Source organism: Rattus norvegicus, chromosome 11 (genome assembly GCF_036323735.1).
Source record: "Rattus norvegicus strain BN/NHsdMcwi chromosome 11, GRCr8, whole genome shotgun sequence".
NCBI classification, from domain to species: Eukaryota; Metazoa; Chordata; class Mammalia; order Rodentia; family Muridae; genus Rattus; species Rattus norvegicus.
In genome coordinates, this window is record NC_086029.1 from 41,849,628 (window position 1) to 41,869,368 (window position 19,741).

At 38.0% G+C, this 19,741-nt stretch overlaps 3 protein-coding genes across 3 annotated transcripts; 1 reads left to right on the forward strand and 2 right to left on the reverse strand.

The window, feature by feature from the left end:
- Nucleotides 1-314: 314 nt before the first annotated feature.
- Nucleotides 315-494, forward strand: Krtap20-2l1 (keratin associated protein 20-2-like 1). The gene has a single exon (XM_006248092.3). The coding sequence runs from the start codon at nucleotides 315-317 to the stop codon at nucleotides 492-494; it is 180 nt and encodes a 59-aa protein (XP_006248154.1).
- Nucleotides 495-13,448: 12,954 nt separating this feature from the next.
- Nucleotides 13,449-13,595, reverse strand: LOC102551003 (keratin-associated protein 20-2-like). The gene has a single exon (XM_039088732.1). The coding sequence runs from the start codon at nucleotides 13,593-13,595 to the stop codon at nucleotides 13,449-13,451; it is 147 nt and encodes a 48-aa protein (XP_038944660.1).
- A 5,981-nt stretch (nucleotides 13,596-19,576) lies between these two features.
- LOC102551105 (keratin-associated protein 20-2-like) lies at nucleotides 19,577-19,741 on the reverse strand. The gene has a single exon (XM_006248094.1). The coding sequence runs from the start codon at nucleotides 19,739-19,741 to the stop codon at nucleotides 19,577-19,579; it is 165 nt and encodes a 54-aa protein (XP_006248156.1).

The following is a 19,741-nucleotide window of genomic DNA, read 5'->3' on the forward strand; positions in this document are numbered from 1 at the left end:
TTTATATGACCTAATCATGTGATGTATTCACTAAGCTAGAATAATAATGGTCTAGTCTTGAAAAACTGAAGGATTTCCATGATTTGAAATCCTGAGGTAGGAGCACAATTATCTCAGTTATGCATCCTTGTCTGTCCAGTAAAGCATGACACTCGTGATGTTTTCTAAAGCATAGCAGAGAGATGTGTGACACTATAATGCCTGTGGTTTTCCAAACAACAACCCAGGTGTATAAAAGGCCCTTGGCAGATGGTGACATCCAGACTCAAGGAACCTACTGCTTATCTTCCTCTGAACACTCCACTCCTGACACAATGTGCTACTACGGCAGCTACTATGGAGGCCTGGGCTATGGCTATGGTGGCCTAGGCTGTGGCTATGGTTGTGGCTGTGGCTATGGCTATGGTGGCTATGGCTGTGGCTATGGTAACTATGGTTATGGTTGCTGTCGCCCACTGTGCTGTAGAAGGTACTGGTCCTGTGGCTTCTACTGAGGAGATTCAGCAGCTGCTCACTCCAACTTCCTTCACTTCAGATGCTCTTAAACATCTTTATAAATTCCAATCTTAATTTATATTTATACATGAAACACAACCTGGCCACCCAATTCCTCTTCTTTAACTTAATTGCATGACTACTTCCTGCAAAGCTCTTTATTGTCACTATAATGAACCGTAAAATATGATCTACTTGCATTCATCCCCATATTGTGAATACATATATATGCTTTAAAATAAAGTGTTTCCTCAAATATACTTTATCTTATTGTTTTACTAAATGTGATACGCATGTGTCTGACTTTATATATGTTTGGGTACAAATGTGTGCTTGTGAACAAATATTACATTATTAAAGGGGGAAGGAATAAGAGCAAGATGTTGGAGAGAAGGAAACTTTCTGTTTTTTGTGAATTTTAATTAGTAATTATGAAATGCCACCTAGTTGCCTCCCAAAGTCAGGTAAGGAGCAATTATATTCCTAGGTAGCACTAATGTAAATGTAGACATTCAAGTAAAGAAAAATGCTATCCTAATATTCTAATATCATAATCAATAATTACATTAATTTTTCTGATTGCAGTACCTTCCACACTGTGAATCTTATTTTCCATGCTCTTATTTTTCTGTCTTTATGTCTTTTTTCTTTGATAACAGGCTGGTTTAGGCAGGATCCCTCTAGCTGAACATGACCTCTTACCATATCCAGCTGATGGTTTTATCAGATCTGTAGACTCTGAACATTCACACTGAAACTCATTTCTTTGTTTCTGCACAGCCTAATTTATTTTGGTGTGCTTTAAACATATTTCTATTGAGGCTACATCTTCAATCCTGGGGAACTATTCAACTTGATGATATTTCAGATAATTCATTCTATTTTTATTAAAAAGGATTAATCCATTTCTATTTGACTTTTAATATGTTTTGCATAAAATAAGAATATCAATAACGTCATGTGGAGTTCTTTATTATGAGAACATCTTTTTCCAAATGAAATCTTAGCTACATTAAATTTACATTCATTAAAAAAATACCATCAATGAGAGTAAAGACCCCAGTTTACCTGAAATTATGAAAAGTTCTGTGTTATAACTTTATTAACACAGTAAAATAACTATCTCATTTTCTCTAAAATCCCAGTTATTTTCTATTATCCTGTTTAATATCCAGGTCTCTGTGATCTGGATTAGTGAAACAATTATATTAATAACCGGTGAAACTGAAGCAGAAAATAAAAACAAAGATAAAACAAGTAGAAGTCAGATAACAAACTGACATATTAAAGTTCTCAGATACCAAAATTACTTAAAATATAAATGCTCTAAGTTCACCAATTAGAGGGTGACAGCAATAAGCAGACTGGAAAAAAATCTATCATCCAACTATATGCAATTTATACATAACTCAATAAGGAAAAATGATTTCTTAGATTTAATATAAGTAACACAAATACCATGTCAGGCAGAGATTAGTAAAAATTATATTAAAAACTACTTTTGGGAAAGGTTCTATTCAGAAGCATGCAGCTTATTATTGTCTTATGTGAATTTTGCACAAGGCATTGGTCTAATATCCAGACATTTGTAACTGCTGCATTTCGGTTGTCATCACCAATGTGGTTGTAAATATTTCTGTCCTTGTTTTTTGTAAATATACTTGTTTATGTTTTACCCCTCCTGTAATTGGGGAGACAGTCTCATTGCCATAGAATTAAGCTTAGAGAATGATTTTTCCTCCTGTGAAAACTTCAGTTGTTCTACACTGTAGCTATTGACTCGGTAAAAAATGGTTCATTTTCTCTCATGTTGGGGTTAGTCATCTTCATGTGTATTGACCTCACATTTCTCTGCTGAGGAATCAGGATAAAACATTTCTTATCTTCATTGTCCATTAAGAGTTAAAACTTAGAAAGTGGTTGTTTTGTGTCCTTGAGTGACTTTTTGTCTAGCTGTTGCTCATGTATTTAGTAGACTTATTTAGAATCCCTTCTTACATTTTTACTCTTTTCTCACATATAATATGCTAGCACAGTTTCACCTTCTTCCATTGCTCCCAGTCTCCCACCACTCATCTCATTCAGATCCATTCCTCCTCCTCCTCCTCTTCCTCCTCCTCCTCCTCCTCTTCCTCCTCCTCCTCCTCCTCCTCCTCCTCCTCCTCCTCCTCCTCCTCATATTCCTGTCATAAAAAAGCAATATTTCCCAGGCATATCAACTGAACACAGCATAACAAGTCACAGTAAGATTAGGCACATAACCTTATGTCAAAGATGGACAAGACAACCCAGTAGGAGAAAAAGGGTCCCAAAAGTAGGCAAAGGAGACAGAGAGATCACTCCCACTATTGGAAGTCCCACAAGAAGACCAAGCTAAATACCATAACATACTTGTAGAGAGCCTAGCTTAGATCCAGACAGGCTCCCTGACTGTTGCTTCATTCTTTCAGTCCCTGTGAGCCCTGGTGAGTTACTTTGTGAGCCTTGTTCTTCTGGTCACCTTGACTTGTCAGTGTGTTGGTTTTTATATTTTATTCAGTTCTTATAGCTCTCACTCTTCCAGCTCCCAACACTAAGTAGGAGAGAAAGAAGGTTCAAAGTGGAAGGTACATAGACCCCTTTTGACTTCTTCCTGGTGATTAAGAGTGTTGAGATTCTTCTTCATATTCGGGTTACCTCCAACTCCTTCTCCTTGTCAAATTGCAACAGCATCAATAAAGGCAGCAGCCTTAAAATCCTCCCAGCCCTCTCAGAGCTCTGGGGGACCCTCTCCTTAGTCTCCAGAACTAAACAATTTCCAGCTGGCAAAGATCATGTCCCTGCTAAGGCATGAGGAAAATTATAACCACCTGCTGTGAAGCAGTCTCTCATCCCACACCTGGGAATAAGACAAATGCATATTCATGTAACATAGCTGGGATTTTAAGAAACTAATATTCTCACTATATCAACTCTCTTGAATTAGAAGATGTGAGGATAGCATACATTTCACACTATTCTTATAATCTCTTTTTAAAGTTCTATCGTTTTATTTTTAATTTGTGTTTACATTATTTTTTGTGATTTAGTGTAAAAGGAACTTCTTGTAAATTATTAATCTATCTAGTGCTATTTAGTCACAAGACAATCCTACACCTATGTAAACACATATTACTTATTTTATCCAATATACAAAATTAAGTGTCTTATATGTCTCTAAAAGCATTTCTTTTGGTGACTAGACAGATGATTGAGTAAGACCAAATTCTCTGCTCCCATGAGGAACTCAGTTTAGATGCCACAACCCACATACAAAGATGTGAGTGGTCTCTAGCCCCAGAATGGAAGGAAAGAAGCAGAAGGATCATTGACATTTGCTATCCTATTTCTAGATTCAGTGAGGGACAATGCCTCAAAGGAATAAGGTGGATACTCAGAACTAGGCACTCAACAAAGTCCTCTGGGATCCTCTGTAGTACATATCACTCACACACACACTCACATACAATCATACATACACACATGCACAATTTTAACCCTACACACGTTAGCATACATGTATCTTCTTTAGCATTATTTAGTTTTAAATCGTATGTTGCATTGTGACTTTGTATTTCATCTGTATGAGGACAACTCTTTCAACTTGGAAGATATTACTATTTTCTTGTTTATTCTTTCTATATATTTCTAAAATTAGTTATGTGATTATGTTAGAAACTTGCTTATTGCAGATCTTCCTTAGCTTTGGAACTACTTGCTCACTTAAAAAGTATGTCTAATATCATATATTGGTGAGTACACCAAGTGCATTTGGGGGGTGTCTTGGTTACCTCACTCAGGATATTTTCTAGTTCTATCCATTTGCCTGCAAAAATCATAATGTCCTTGTTTTTAATAGCTGAGAAGTATTTCGATGTGTAAATGAGCCACATTTCCATAAAAATTCTTCCACTGAGGGACATTTGGGTTATTTCCAGCTTCTAGCTATTACAAATAAGGCTACTATGAACATAGTGGAGGACATGTCCTTGGGATATGGTAGAGTATCTTTTGGGTACATGCCCAGGAGTGGTATAGTGGTCTTCAGGTAGAAAAATTTCCAATTTTCTAAGAAACTTCCAGATTGATTTCCAGAGTGGTTGTACCAGTTTGCAATTCCACCAGCAATGGAGGAGTGTTCCTCTCTCTTCACATCCTTGCTAGCATGAGTTGTCACTTGAGTTTTTGACCTTAGCCATGATTGTCATGTGCTAGAATCTTGGGCTCATTTTTTTTCTTTTTTCTTTTTTTTCTTTTTTTCAGAGCTGGGGACCGAACCCAGGGTCTTGTGCTTGCTAGGCAAGCGCTCTACCACTGAGCTAAATCCCCAACCCCTCTTGGGCTCATTTTGATTTGCGTTTCCCTGATGATTAAGGATGTTGAACACTTCTTTAAGTACTTCTCAGGCTTTTGAGATTCCTCTCTTGAGAATTCTCTGTTTAGCTCTGTAGCCCATTTTTAAATTGGATTATCTGGTTGTTGTTTTTGTGGTGGTGGTGGTGGTGGTGGTGGTGGTTGTTGTTGGTGCTGTTGTCTAGTTTTGTTTTGTTTTGTTTTTGGTGTCTAACATCTTGAGTTCTTTGTATATTAGCCATCTATTGGATGTGCGGTTAGTGAAGATCTTTTCCCAATCTGTAGGCTGCCATTTTGTCTTATTGAAAGTGTCCTTTGCCTTACAGAAGCATTTCAGTTTCATGAAGTCCCATTTGTCAATTGTTGACCTTAGAGCCTCAGCCACTGGTGATCAGTTCAGGAAATTTTCTCCTTTGCCAATGTGTTCAAAGTTATTTGCCACTTTCTCTTCTATTAGATTCAGCTTATCTGGTTTTATGTGGAGGTCCTCAATCTGCTTGAACTTTAACTTTATTCAAGGTGATAAATATGGATCAATTTGCAGCCCACCAGTTTGACTAGCAAAGATGCTATCTTTTCCCACTTACTCTTTTTGACTCGTTGTCAAAGGTCAAATGTCTATAGGTATGTGGGTTTATCTGGGTCTTCAATTCTATTCCATTGATCAACCTGTCTGTTTCTGTCAAAATACCATGTAGTTTTTATCACTATTGCTCTGCAGTACAGTTTGAGGTCAGGTATGGTCATTCCCCCAGAAGTTCTCTTATTGTTGAGAATAGTGTTCCCTATCCTGGGTTTTTTGCTATTCCAGATTAATTTGAGAATTTCTCTTTCTATCTCTGTGAAGAATTGAGTTGGAAGTTTGATGGGCATTGCATTGAATCTGTAGTTTGCTTTTTGATAAGATAGCCATTTTTACTGTGCTATTCCTATCCATCTTTCCATCTTCTGAGGGGTCAAAAAGTTATGAATACCGATATGAATTCACAGATCATATGAAGCTAAACAAGAAGGAAAGCCCAATTGGATTGGATGCTTCAATCCCACTAAGAAGGGGAACAAAATAATCATGTGAAGCAGAGGGAGGGCAAAACCTTGTCAGCAGGGTTGGGGATGAAAAAAAGGAGAGTTAGAATCAGGTATGGGGGGAAAGTGGAGGGAATCCCAGGGGTCCAGAAGAATAAACAGAAATGTGCAGCAGTAGGGTGAGGAACAGTGGGAATCTCTAGAAAGTCCCAGACACCAGGGAGGTGAGAGGTTCCCAAGACCCAGTGGAGATGACATTAACAAGAATGCCCAGCAGTAAGAAAATAGAACCGGAAGAGACTACCTCTAGTATATAGACATGGTCCAAAGCTGAGGGATGGGGCCACCCACCCACCTTCAAAATTTTGACCCAGAATTGTACTTGTCTAAAGGAAATGCATGGACAAAAATGAAGCAAAGACTGAAGGAAAGGTTATGAAGAGACCAACTTGGGATGCATTCCATAATCAGGCACCAAACCCAGACACTAATTACTGATGCTAGGCTGTTCTTTGAGAGGCTCTACCAGCAGATTACTGAGAAAGATGCAGCTACTTACAGACTACCATTGGACTGAGTTCAGGGCTCCTATGGAAGAGTTATGGAAGGACTGAAGGAGTTGAAAGGATTGCAAACCCATAGAAAGAAAAACAGTATTAACTAACAGGACCCCTCAGATTTCCCAGAGACTAAGCCACCAACCAAAGGGCATACATGAGCTAGTCTATGGCCCCCACTACATATGTAGCAGAAGGCTGCCTTGTCTGGCTTCAGTGGTGTGGGGAGTGGGTGTGGCAGAGTCCCAAGATGGTGCCTGGGACTGCTGCCAAGTCTTATGACTAGCACCTGACTTCTTCATACACCCAATTGTAAGCCACGCCCATCGTGAGAGCTGCGCAGGCGCACCATGAAACAAGATCAGGCTATTTGGCGTGAACCTATGAACTGAGACTACATAGACTGGACTGATGGGGCATGGTTACGGGTTTTTTAGTAGGTAGTGTGCTTGGGGGTAGGAGATTGCTGCTTGCATGTAGAAAGAAAGGTTCCTGAATAAACTGTTTTGAGACGAACATCGTGGTGTCGCTCCTTTCTTCAGGACGGAGACGGAGACAACAAGTGGTGGTACGGACCCTCCTCCTTCATTCGGAACTCATTGCGGTCAGTGTGGCTAGCCGGTAAGTTCCCAGGTAAGTGGGACAAGTTGCAAAGCTCTCGGATTGAGACTCTAAGGTTCCCGGTTTTGGGACAAGTCGCAAAACTCTCGGATTGAGACTATAATGTTCCTGGTTTTAGGACAAGTCGCAAAGCTCTCAGATTGAGACTATAAGGTTCCCGGTTTTGGGACAAGTTCCATCAAGCACAATGGGAAACTCAACATCAGCTCAGACAGTTCGCCAAGCCCTCAAGGATTTGTTAAAAGCAAAACGAATTGGGCTAAAGAAAGAAATAGTAGAGAATTTTTTAAAAGCAGTGGACCAGGTTGCTCCATGGTTTCCCGTGACAGGACATCTTACAATGCCCAGTTGGAAGAAATTAGGGAAAGATTTGAGGTTTGCTGAGGAGCAGGGGGTTTTACCAAAAGGAGTGCTGCCAGTGTGGAAATTCATGAAAAATCGCATAGGGGATGAGGAAAGGTGTGGTGCAGAGCTCCAAAAGGGAAATGAGGCACTAAATCAGGTTAGGGAGGAATGTTCTCAAAAATTAGAGACTGAAGGAAATTCTAGCGAGGGGGAAATGTCAGAAGACGATCTGGAAAGCATCGCCGACAGCTTAGAGAAAGTGAAACTAAAGGTAGAACCATCGGCTCTGGAGCTGCCTCATCTGCCCCCTTACGCTTCGGGCAGGGCAGAGGGACGTATCTTACACCCGGAAACCTGGAGAGTTTTTGGCATTGCTGCAGCCATTGTTATTCCTATAGCAGTTTCTGCTGCCACAGCCATTTCTGCGGCCATATCTCTTACCTCCATAGTACAGACTATGGTAGCTGTAAGTAATTTATCTGCAGGTGTTGCAGAAGCTTTAGATGTTCAGGGTAATATTAATAGTCAGTTGAAAGCAGGAATTTTGCTGCTGTATCAAAGGGTTGATTTGCTCCAGGAACAAGCATATTATGATGGAGTTAATGGGTTGTAAGTGGAAATATCCAGGACTGTATGTCACCTCCATACCATTTGTGAAGGTCAGTCATGCTGCTCAGATATCCCATAATATATCTCAGTATCTTACAGGAATTTGGACTCAACACTTTGATGGACTAGTTCAGGAATTGAGACAATCCATCATCCATATCAACTCCACTCGAGTGGATGGTCACAGTGGAAGTGGTGGGAAAGGGGAAGTTTAAAAGTGTCGGCCGGAGCTACCAGATCGCAAAGTCTGCTGCAGCACGAAGAGCCCTCCACAGCCTCAAAGCTAACCAGCTTCTGGTTCCTAACAGCTGAAGCTTCCAGACTCACAGTCAGGAAGGCAGTGGACCAGAACCATAGCAGCACACCACAAAGGATGATTCAGGCCACTACAGAGCATGTCCTTAGCTGGAGGACTGAACGATTAGATTGCTGCCGTTGCCTCATGACTGAAAGAATGGGCTGGACTTGCTGGACTTGCCCTATGCCTGATTTTTATTAGCGTCCTGGCCTTTTGGTGCATGAGCTGTATACAGTTTCGTCAGCGCAGAACTCAAGCCTTAACAATACAGGCTTTTGCAGCGGTGGAGACGGGACAGTCTCCTCAAATGTGGCTTGGCATGCTAAAGAAGTAGTCAATGATGGGTAAGACTCCCTGGGCATGTCACCAACCTAAGACAGGGATCAAACCTAAGCTGTTTGTCTCCTGATGACAGGTAAGGGGCATTGATGCAGGGGGCAACCTAAGACAGGCATTCTCACTGCAAAAACATAAAGAAGGGGGAGATGTGGGGAGTGGGTGTGGCAGCAGTCCCGAGATGGTGCCTGGGACTGCTGTCAAGTCTTATGACTAGCACCTGACTTCCTCATACACCCAAAGGTAAGCCACGCCCATCGTGAGAGCTGCGCAGGCGCACCATGAAACAAGATCAGGCTATTTGGCGTGAACCTATGAACTGAGACTACATAGACTGGACTGATGGGGCGTGGTTACGGGTTTTTTAGTAGGGAGTGTGCTTGGGGGTAGGAGATTGCTGCTTGCATGTAGAAAGAAAGGTTCCTGAATAAACTGTTTTGAGACGAACATCGTGGTGTCGCTCCTTTCTGCGGGACGGAGATGGAGACGACACAGTGGGAGGGGACGTGCTTGGTCCTGTAGAGGATTGATCCCCAGAGAAGGGGAATGCTAGAGGAATGAGGTAGAAGTGGATGGGTGGGGGAGGGAGCACCCTGTTATAGATGAAGGGAAATTGGGGAATGGGATGGGGAGTTATGAAGGGGTGTGCTGGGAAAAGGGACATTTGAAATGTAAATAAATAAAACAATTTAAAAAATGCAAAATAATAATGCTATCTACAGAATTTGAATTCATTTATTTTTAAGTTTCTGTCAAATTTAATAATTGTAACATTTTGAAACTCTATATCTTTATCTATACATATATTACCTATTCATAGAGCTATTAATATTCATATTATTTAATGCACTTATTATAGTTGTGGTAAGAGCTATTACATGACTGATAACTATGTTAGTTACATAATTTTGAAGTTACAGATTTTCTAATAGTTTGGTCTCTTTATGATTATATTGAATTCTTTACTTGTAGAGCTTTATTGCCTTTAAGTCTACCTCATCTGTTATTAATATGATGATACTTTCTATTTAATGTTAACAGGTTATAACAACCCTTAACCTTCAAATATCTTTTGGAATATTAGGAAATCGTCTCTTTTAGCAACATGTACTTAATACTGTGTTTACCCACTCTAATTTTCTCAATTTTCTCTGCTGTATTTAGTTTATTCACACTATTTATACTACATATATATATATTACTATATATATCATAGCATTACTGTTTTATCTTTTCTCAATATTTTTGTTTCCTGTTTTCCATTTTATCAGAGTTTATATCCTATTTTTCTCTTTAAAACCTGTTTTTATTAAATTTATATATGTATTAAAAGATTTTTTATAACATTTATTTATTTGGTAAATGAATTTTTATCACATTTATTATTATGTGTTTGTAAATGAATGCCAGTATAAAGCGCACACACACACACACACACACACACACGTACACACACACATGTACACACACAGAGATCAGAAGAAAACATGAAGAAATCAATTACCTGTTTCCAGTGTTTGAGTCCCAGGGATCAAACTCAGGTTTTCCTGCTTGGTAGTGAAGACCTTGATATCCACAGCCATCATCCTGGCTCTGTTTTTCTGCCCCTTCAATTTAAAATTATATGTTGTCTTATTATTGAAATTGTCATTCAATAAAGAATAAAATGCAGTTCTTTTAGATTATATCTTAAGATATAAATTAGCACTGTATCTTCATGTAATTCTTAAAGTACTTAACTGCCACTATAAATATTTATCTTTTGTTCTATTATTTAGGTTCTTGTATATATATATATATATATATATATATATATATGTATGTATGTATATATATATATGTATGTATGTATATATATATATATATATATGTAGTTTGGTACTCCAAAAAGATCAAAGAGGATGACGATGCTTTATATGGAAATACTAATCATATTTACTGTGATAGTCATTGCTCTCTTATTTCTCAATGGAAATTTTGCTTTTAAAGGAAATAATTTTCTTTCCATGTGACACATTCCTTTTAGTGTATCTTTTAATATATCTGATGTCAAGATATATTGTTGTGTTTGTATGCCTGGAATGATTATTAGTTCCTTTGACTACATGAATATTTTCAATAAAACTATTTAACTAAGCATTTTAAAATGCAATGTCTAAAAACAAATCAAATAAATTTAGCCTTCCAACATAATTAAATCCTGGCATTAGTTTGCACAGTTTTATAAAGTACTAGTGTGTGCACGCCAAGATGTTGGTAATTGAACTTAGAAGAAAATAGGAGAACATTTTCAGTAATTCAGGAAAGAATTGTTTCAATTACAAGAAATTCTGTAGGGGTAAAAAACCAAAAACAAAGAGAATGTGTCTCCTTCACTGGTCAGAAATCCTAACTCAAGAAGTTAGAGACAGAGACACTTCAGGGATCTTCAGAAGTAAGCAGTGATTTAGGTAAAAGCTAACATATTCCAAAGTCCCACATGGTCTCTCTGCTCTTCTGAGATAATGCAGCTTTCTCCCCTTTAAGCCAATCTTGTTCAATTTTGGCCAAGAGCCTTTTATCGGAATATTTATCATGAAATGCTTCTAAGAAAAGACCCTAAGAAAAGTAATTTCTAGTTCCTGTGGTAAATGAAGAAAGTAGAAACAGAGAAAATATTATAAAGTTGTTTTGAGAAAAGGTCCTGTAGTAAGTTTCTCAGGGAGCAACAAGTAGTGTAACACTTTCAGACACATATCTCAGGTGTCATTTTGTACGTATTGCTTAGAGTTAGATAAAATTTTGTCTTGTTATAGAATAATATTTTAAAGATATGCATATGTTTACATCATAAGAAACATAAAGCTCCAATTGAACCTATGAATGCACAACAATATATGATAATGTATACTATTACATAAAATCACATTTTAAGGACTATTTACTGAAACAGTATATTTGAAATTATGAGATACCAATAAAGAAAATTAAAGACATAGAAAAAAGAAAAATATCACTTTTTCAATTACTAGGATAATAATAAACTTTATTAAAAACTATTATACAAACAACTCTGTAAAATAATTCAGAATGAGAAGAAAATTTATACAAAGAAAAATATACATAATCTGATGCACAATTATCAATTACGTTTATGCAGAACAATGTAAGTAAAAGGTGAAATGAAAATAGCCCGAATTAAAGTGAACAGAGAATTAGAATAGTTACTCATCAAAGAAAAGAGAAAACAGGACACACATATCTGAGATACAGGGCTAACATCTGCAAATGAGAGAGAACCCCAGAAGAGCTGTGTTCCCACCTAACTTAGAATCGTAGCTTCTGCTTTGTCCATTTACCTGAGAATTTCACAATGATTAGTATCTAAAAGTATTGAATTCTGTAAATGTAACACATTTTTCCAGTATAATAATCAGTTAATGGATGCCTAAATTATTTCTATTTCCTAGGTATTGAGAGTGGGATAGCAATGAAAACATGGGTAGTTGTCACTCCTATGATATAGAGTCCCTTGGGAATATGCCCAACAGCTCCACAGATGGATTGAGTGCAGAAGATGTTACTTGATACAGAGAGACCCACAAATGATCAAAGTACAGAAAATAAGGGACTAGAGATATCTCTCCCTGAATAAGACATGTATATCACAGCCTATCCTACCAAGTATCAAAGATCGTTGAGGAAGAAGGGTAATAGAAAAATTGTAAAAATCGTAAGGTGGTGCATGAGTGTTGGAAAATAGTGTTTAATGGACATGTCAGGCAGTTGTACGTAAGTGTGAATTTACAGCAGCTGATTCCCAAGGCCTCCATAGGCTGAGGCTTGACAAAGTTCCAACAGAGGGATAGAAATGGTCCTGAAGTCTCACCCTCCCCCTACCTATCTCTGATAAAGATCTATTGGTAGTTCATTGTTTCTCGAGAGGGAGAGTCAGATTTCTTTAAGAATACACTCCTTTGTGCGTAGTCCAGGCTTCAATGGATGGGCATCTAACCGAGATTACACGGCAGTACAAACTATTTGATTTTGGGGTTCTTTTGAGGGGAGGAGTCTGTCTGCTTCAAAAGAGTATACAAAATTGGATGAGCAGGGGAGGGGATATGGACTTGGGAGGAGTTGGAACCAAGGTGAGTATGGTCAAATTATATTGTTTGGAATTCTGGGGTAAAAAAGTAATGAAAACAAAAACAAAACTAAATTTTCAAAAAAAATGGGGGAAATGACACTTCATCAACCTCATTTCTATTTAATAGCAAAATCCAACTTGATTGATTATAAATAGAAGCCAGTTTGGTCTTGTTTAATAATGAAGAATATGAGAACAGTCCATATGTGCATCAATAGATGAGTATTTAAAAGAAATATCTCCCTCTCCTTCTCTTACTTTGTTTCCTTCATATCCCTCTCCAGGTCTTCTGGCATTTATCCACAAGCAACCTCACATATGTAGCAAATTAGACACAGATACATAACACATATTCAAGAATGATGGAGAGTTTTAAACACAAGTACAGATGAATATTCTCAATGAGATAGTTTATTCAACAGCATTTGTTTTCACATAAAAGTTGAGAGTCCAACTATTTCACATTTTGCAAGGCATCATATAGACAATGAAGAATGTCTCTGCAAGCTCTTCCAATCTAGCTGAAGGTGAGAAGACGACGACACTGTTGAACTCAGGCAGTTTAGTAGAGTGGAAAATTTGAAGGTAGGCATTTCTGATGTGGGAAATCTTGTAGGTGTTTCCAATAAGACAATGGGTTACAGCCAACAGATGTAGAAATCCATCAGTAGAAGCCATAAGACCAATATCTTCCACAACACAGTGGGCGACAGCAGCCATAACCATAGCTACCATAGCCACAGCCATAGCCACAGCCTAGGCCACCATAGCCATAGCCCAGGCCTCCATAGTATCCACCATAGTAGCACATGGTGTCAGTAAGTGGAAATAGACTGCTGGAGCTCGGTTGAAGATAGAAGTAAGTTTCTTGAGTCTGGATGTCACCATTCGTCCACAGCCTTTTATACACCTGGGTAGTTGTTGGCAAAACCACAGGAATTTCAGCAACACACATGTGTCCACTGTGCTTCAGAAACACAAGTGTCACGATTTATTGGTGCACAAGTGACTGACATAACCAACATAATTATCCTCCTAAATCAGGATCCATGGTCAAATTGTGCATCCTGATTCTGTTGTCAAAACTTGAAGCCATTCTTTATTTAGGTGAGAGAATGCATGACATAATTTTGTCAGATAACATAAACCATCAGTTTTCTGTTCTATCCTTTTTACTTCTTTTTTGATTCATTATCCCAAAGAAGGCATTTTCTTTCCTGTTGTTTATTTTGTTATTTGTAATCAGTCTTACCTGGAGGTAAGATTTCTGCTATTTTTTTCCATGAACAGTAAGTTAATTATTGGTTACATTATTTGCAATTTGGCGGCCAGCATTATCATAGCTGTATATTTTCCTGAGAGCATTGTTTTCCTGAATGTTGTTTAAAATCATCAGAAAAGAAGATACCATTTTATGTGCAGAAACTACATATTCTCCAAGTTTCTCTTTGTGAGCCCATGTAATGGTGCCGCAGATGTTACTGTGCAATGTATTGAAATTGTGTTTGAGTAACCCAAAGTCAACTTTGATTAGCATTTTATTGTTTTGTAACCAAGGCATACAAGAGCCCTCTCACATGGCTTAGCAGGAGAGCAGTGGCACCACCTTATCAGTTTGCCAGACAGCTGGAGTGATATCTGAGCAGATAGGAGTAGCTGCTGTGAAAGTATAAGAACTTTAGTTTAAATGCTTCGTATCTTCAAATGGTGCTATAGGGTTAACAAGTAGGAGGATGCCTAGGTCTCACTGGTTGCTGGGCAGTGAAAGAACCAGACTCAGGGGAATGAAGTTTGTAGAGCAAAAACAGGACAGACAATTTCTACAAATATTCCCCCAGTCACCACTTACATATCTGTGCTTACTATTACCATCACCACCACTGTCACCACCTCTACTACTACTGCTGATGCTGTTGCTTCTGCTGCTACACACACACCTAAAACAACAACAATAAAAACCTAAACATCAATTTCCATTGCCATTTCCAGCAATGGGACCTTTGTCTTTTCATATGTAAAAAAAATTAGATGTGAACCTGCGTATTGTTCCCTCTAAAGAACAATTGTACAGACTCCTTAAAAATGAACAAATAAGGCATGTGCTTTGTCTCAGCCTGTAGATGAAGGGTGGCATAATCATATGAATAGTACAAAGCCTTCATTGGAAGACAAGGGACTGTTTGGATTGAACTTTTAATAAATTTATAAAAATATACATCATATATAATAAAACAAGCTAGTAAATATATTTAGTTCAGGAGGTATAACCTCTCTGTTATACAAACAAATATATGTGAGAGCATATCAGGGTAACTATATGTATTAGATGAGAAGGAAATTTCCCTCTGAATTTACATCTCCTAACCTGAAAACTTTTGTTCCTAAAAATATTTCAAGTGAAAAAATAATAATCATTATTCAACAAAAACATTCTTGCATATAGTTAGAGTCTGTAGATAGATAGATAGATAGATAGATAGAGATAGATAGAGAGAGAGAGAGAGAGAGAGAGAGATAGATAGATAGATAGATAGATAGATAGATAGATAGATAGATAGATAGAGTCTGTATCTGAAGTCAAATAAGGTACATTACAAATAAACTCACATATATGAAAATTCAAAGATAATATTCACAAATTATGAAAAAAGGTTGGCATTTGACTTTGTGAGTCTGGGTTATTTCACTCAGAATGTTTATTTTTAACTCTATCCATTTATATGAAAATTGAACATTTTCATTTTTCTTAACACCTAATATTATCACACTAAATAAATATAGCACATTTCATTACCTATTCATTTGTAGATGGTCATCTAGGCTGCTCCCATGTCCTGGATACTGGGAATAGAGCAATACTAAATATGGGTAAGCCAGTATTTCTGTAGTAGGATGTAGAATCTTGTGTCTATATAGCCAAGCCTACTACAACTGAATAAAATAATCTTTTTCTAGATTTTTGAGGAAGCTCCATGCTGATTGCTACAGTGGCCAAGCCAATTTGCATTCCTATCTATCAGAAATAAGTTTACTTTCTCCAAATCCACACCAGCATTTGTAGCCAATTGTGTTTTTCATCTTACCAGTCTAACAGAAGTGAGAAGAAATTTTAAAGTAATTTTCCTTCTCATTTGCCTTGATGTCTAACAATGATGAATATTTTTAAAACTTTTTTCATGAATCATTTAGAGTTCAGCATTTAAAATATGTCTGTTTAATTCCATGTTCTACTTTATGATTGAGTAGCTTGTTTTCTTGATGTTTAGTTTCTTGAGTTCTTTATGTATTTTAAATACTAAGCCTCTATTGGAAGTATAGCCATTGAAGACTTTTCTCCATTATATAGGATGTCTGATCAGTCAAATGATGGAATTCTTTACTGTACTGAAGCTCCAGTTTTGTGAGTTCTCATTTGTCAGTTGTTGGTCTTAACAACAAGAGGTGAGGAAATTACCAAGGAGCCACATGGATTGGGGGGAGCAGTGCAGAGCTTTATAGAGAGTAAAGATAGAGTGAAGTTGTATAAAGTGTATAAAGCCAAAAATATAGAACAGGAATGGAGTAGGGAGGCAGGAAAGAGGAGAATCTAAAAGTAAGATACTACAGGCTATGAAATAAGTCATTGTCATGAATAGGTTACTCCTAAAATAGTTGACTATAGAGATTTCATAGGCCACAAATTACAGATTTCTGCCAATCCTCTGGTTTAGTTTCTAAGACTTGATAAGACTTTATTGCTCAAGTTAATGGGTCACAGAACAAAGGAAAATCAGTCAGGTAATTGTATGGATGTTTTACTCCTGCTAGTTAGCCTCCTCGGTTCTAAAAGCTTTTATGTATTCTCTGTAAGGGAGATTACTATGGGTCTTATGCAATTTTAAACCTTGCAAACACCAGCAACCTGGCCTGGCAAAAGAAGAGCACTGGAGTAAGCTGCCAGTTTCTGAGTGTGTTCAGAGCACAATTAGTAAGATGAAATACACATCTGGCACTGTTGTCAGGCCAAGATGTGTTTGGACTTAGGGGACAACGGCTATTAGTATGCTGCTAAATGGACGCGACAATATTAAAGAGTGCCAATGTCTTGTCATTATGCCCATTGCCTGCTGTATCTCCAAATCCTCTTCAGAGAAGCTTCTTTCTGAAATAGATGGTAATTCTCACAAAGAACAACTGATCAATGTTCATAGTGTAAGTCTGCAAACTACTCAGCCACAAATGGAAGCTCTGTGTCACACTCATCTTCTCAGAGATCGGGTGTCATTGTTTGGAGAAGATGGACTAGAAGACTGCAAAAGCAAGCGGCAGTGAATAAATGAAAGTAGACAGTGCTTTCCAGACATAGCAGGACATTTTCATAAGCTACAACAGTTGTGACAGCATGCACAAGATCTGTGCCAGCTCAAATCAGACAAAATCCCAACATGGAGAAAGGAGGTGGGCACAAGGACTCCCTACTCAGTAAGGAAATGTTAGTCTTTGATAAATCTTAAAAGTTGGACAGTAAGATTTCTTTAGACATGACGCCCTGGGTAGATCAATCACGCCCCCGCAGAGGACCACACATTCCAGAGTATGTAGACAGCACAACTCAAACAAGGATTTATTCTTATTTTAATTATATTATTAGCTCAAAAAATAGTTTTTCAAAGTTTCTTTTCAACTTTTTTCAGTTATTTCAAAGCTGGATGTGAATAAATTTAAAAAAAGAGTCAAAGTTGTATAGGCAAGGATAGAAAATATGGTGGATCTGTGCAAGAATTGTGGAGAAAGGTGATATGACCAAAACAGAACATCTGAAATTCTCCAGTAACTAATATTTAGCCTCAGGATCAACTGGTTATGACTTCAGGAACAGATTAGAAATGGAAAGAAGTCTTATTGTATCCGACTAAGAATCTTTTACACAACAGAAGAATCCAAAACTGCAAAAGAATATAATATATACAATAAATATGAGATTAATAACCAAAACTTCTATATAATATCTACAACTCAGCAGCAGGAAGAAAGTGAGCTAACGTTAATAAGATCTGAGATTAGAATAGACAGTTTTCAAAAGAAAATCTACAGGTGACTCAAGGGTGAAATAAGATCTCATTTCACTAATATCTCAAAACTAAAAATCAAAGTGACAGTGAGACTGGCAAGCAGCTGTTAAAAAAATAGTTATTAGAAAGAAAATGTGTTCAAAGCTAATTCCCACTTTCTCTATTGTCATAGGAGGCAGAGGGGAAAAGGGAGGGAAATAGGTGGAAGAGGATACTGAGAGGGGAAAGGCGGGGGTCAGGATGATGTGTGGGGAGAGACAGGTGAGAAGGCCAGAAGGACAAGAGAATGAATGGAAGTCTGCAGCTGCCAGCGGTTGGGGTGTCAATCTCTAGGAAGTCCCACAGACCTGGGATGAGAAACCTTCCAAGAGCCAATGCATGTTTTCTTAGCTGAGATGCCTAACACTTGGGACATGGAACCATAAGAGGCCACCTTCTGTAAATGGATAAAGACACGAAGCCATCCACAAGACTTCCAACCTCAAATTTGTCCTGTCTAAAAAAATGCAGAAATAAGAATGGAGTAGAGACTAAAGAAATGACCAACCAATAATGGACCCAACTTCAGATTTATCCCATGGGCAAGAACAAATACCTGACACTATGAATGATACTCTGTTATGCTTGCTAACAGGAGCCTAGCATCTTTGTCCTCTACCCAATAGCTGATTGAAACACATGCAGAGACACAGAGCCAAGTAATGGATGAAGGTTGGGTACTCTTATAGAAGAGATGGGGGAAGGACTGAAGGCTCTTAAGAAGATAGAAACTGCACAGGAAGACCAACACAGTCAACTAAGCGAGACCCTTAGGGGCTAGGCAGTTGTGCAGCTCTATGTGGATTCTCCAACAGCTGGAGTGGAGACTGTCCTTAAAACTGTAGGCTGACTGTGGAATCCATTCCCCAACAGGGCGGTCTTGTCTGGCCACAGTGGGAGAGAATGTGCCTGATCCTTTAGAGAGTTAATGTGCCAGGGTAGGGGGATACCCAGGTGGGGCCCCACCCTTTCAGAGGAGTGGAGCAGGGAGTGGGGGAAGGGACTCTGTGAGGGAGAAAATGTTTGTGATGTGAATACATAAATAATTTCTTTAAAAAGAAGAACGGAAGAAAATAAGTAACAAAGAACCTGTGAAAGAAATTGAAATGTTCTCCTCTCCAAGAATGTATATGGAGACAACTATTAAAGAAAATACAGTGTAGCCCCTTCATCAAATATTCATAGACCCACTGTGTGACACTTCTGAAATGTAGAAGGCAGAAAGATGTGACCTTCAAAAATTATCTCTACTACCAAATTCCTTGTGACATTACTCACAAAATCAAAGATGTAAACAACCCAAAGTGTCTATCAGTAAATGAATGTTCACACTTCTCTCTTTTTCCTTCTTAGTCCTCCATATTTTATCTCTATTTACCTGCAAAATAACCCACACTTTTATGACCAAGAAGGCAGGAATATAAAGACATACATTTCATATAGATTGAAACTATTAAATTAGATCAAAGAAATCAATGTTTTCAATGAAATAGTTTATTTAAAACAAATTATTTTAACATGGGGTAATCTAACTGAATTTCATTGTCAATGGCATTATAAAGACAATGAACTTCTCTGCAAGTTGAGCATGTTGTGTTTTATATATTTTTCTTCAGATAGTTTAGTACATGATTGTAATTTTAGATGATATCAAAGAACTTGTGATGTGATGCAAGTTCGTGTCAGCAGCTGCAAAAACTCCTCAGTAGAAGCCACAGGACCAGTACCTTCTACAACACAGTGGGCGGCAGCAACCATAACCATAGCCACAGCCATAACCATAGCCACCATAGCCACAGCCATAGCCACAGCCTAGGCAACCATAGCCATAGCCCAGGCCTCCATAGTATCCACCATAGCAACGCAT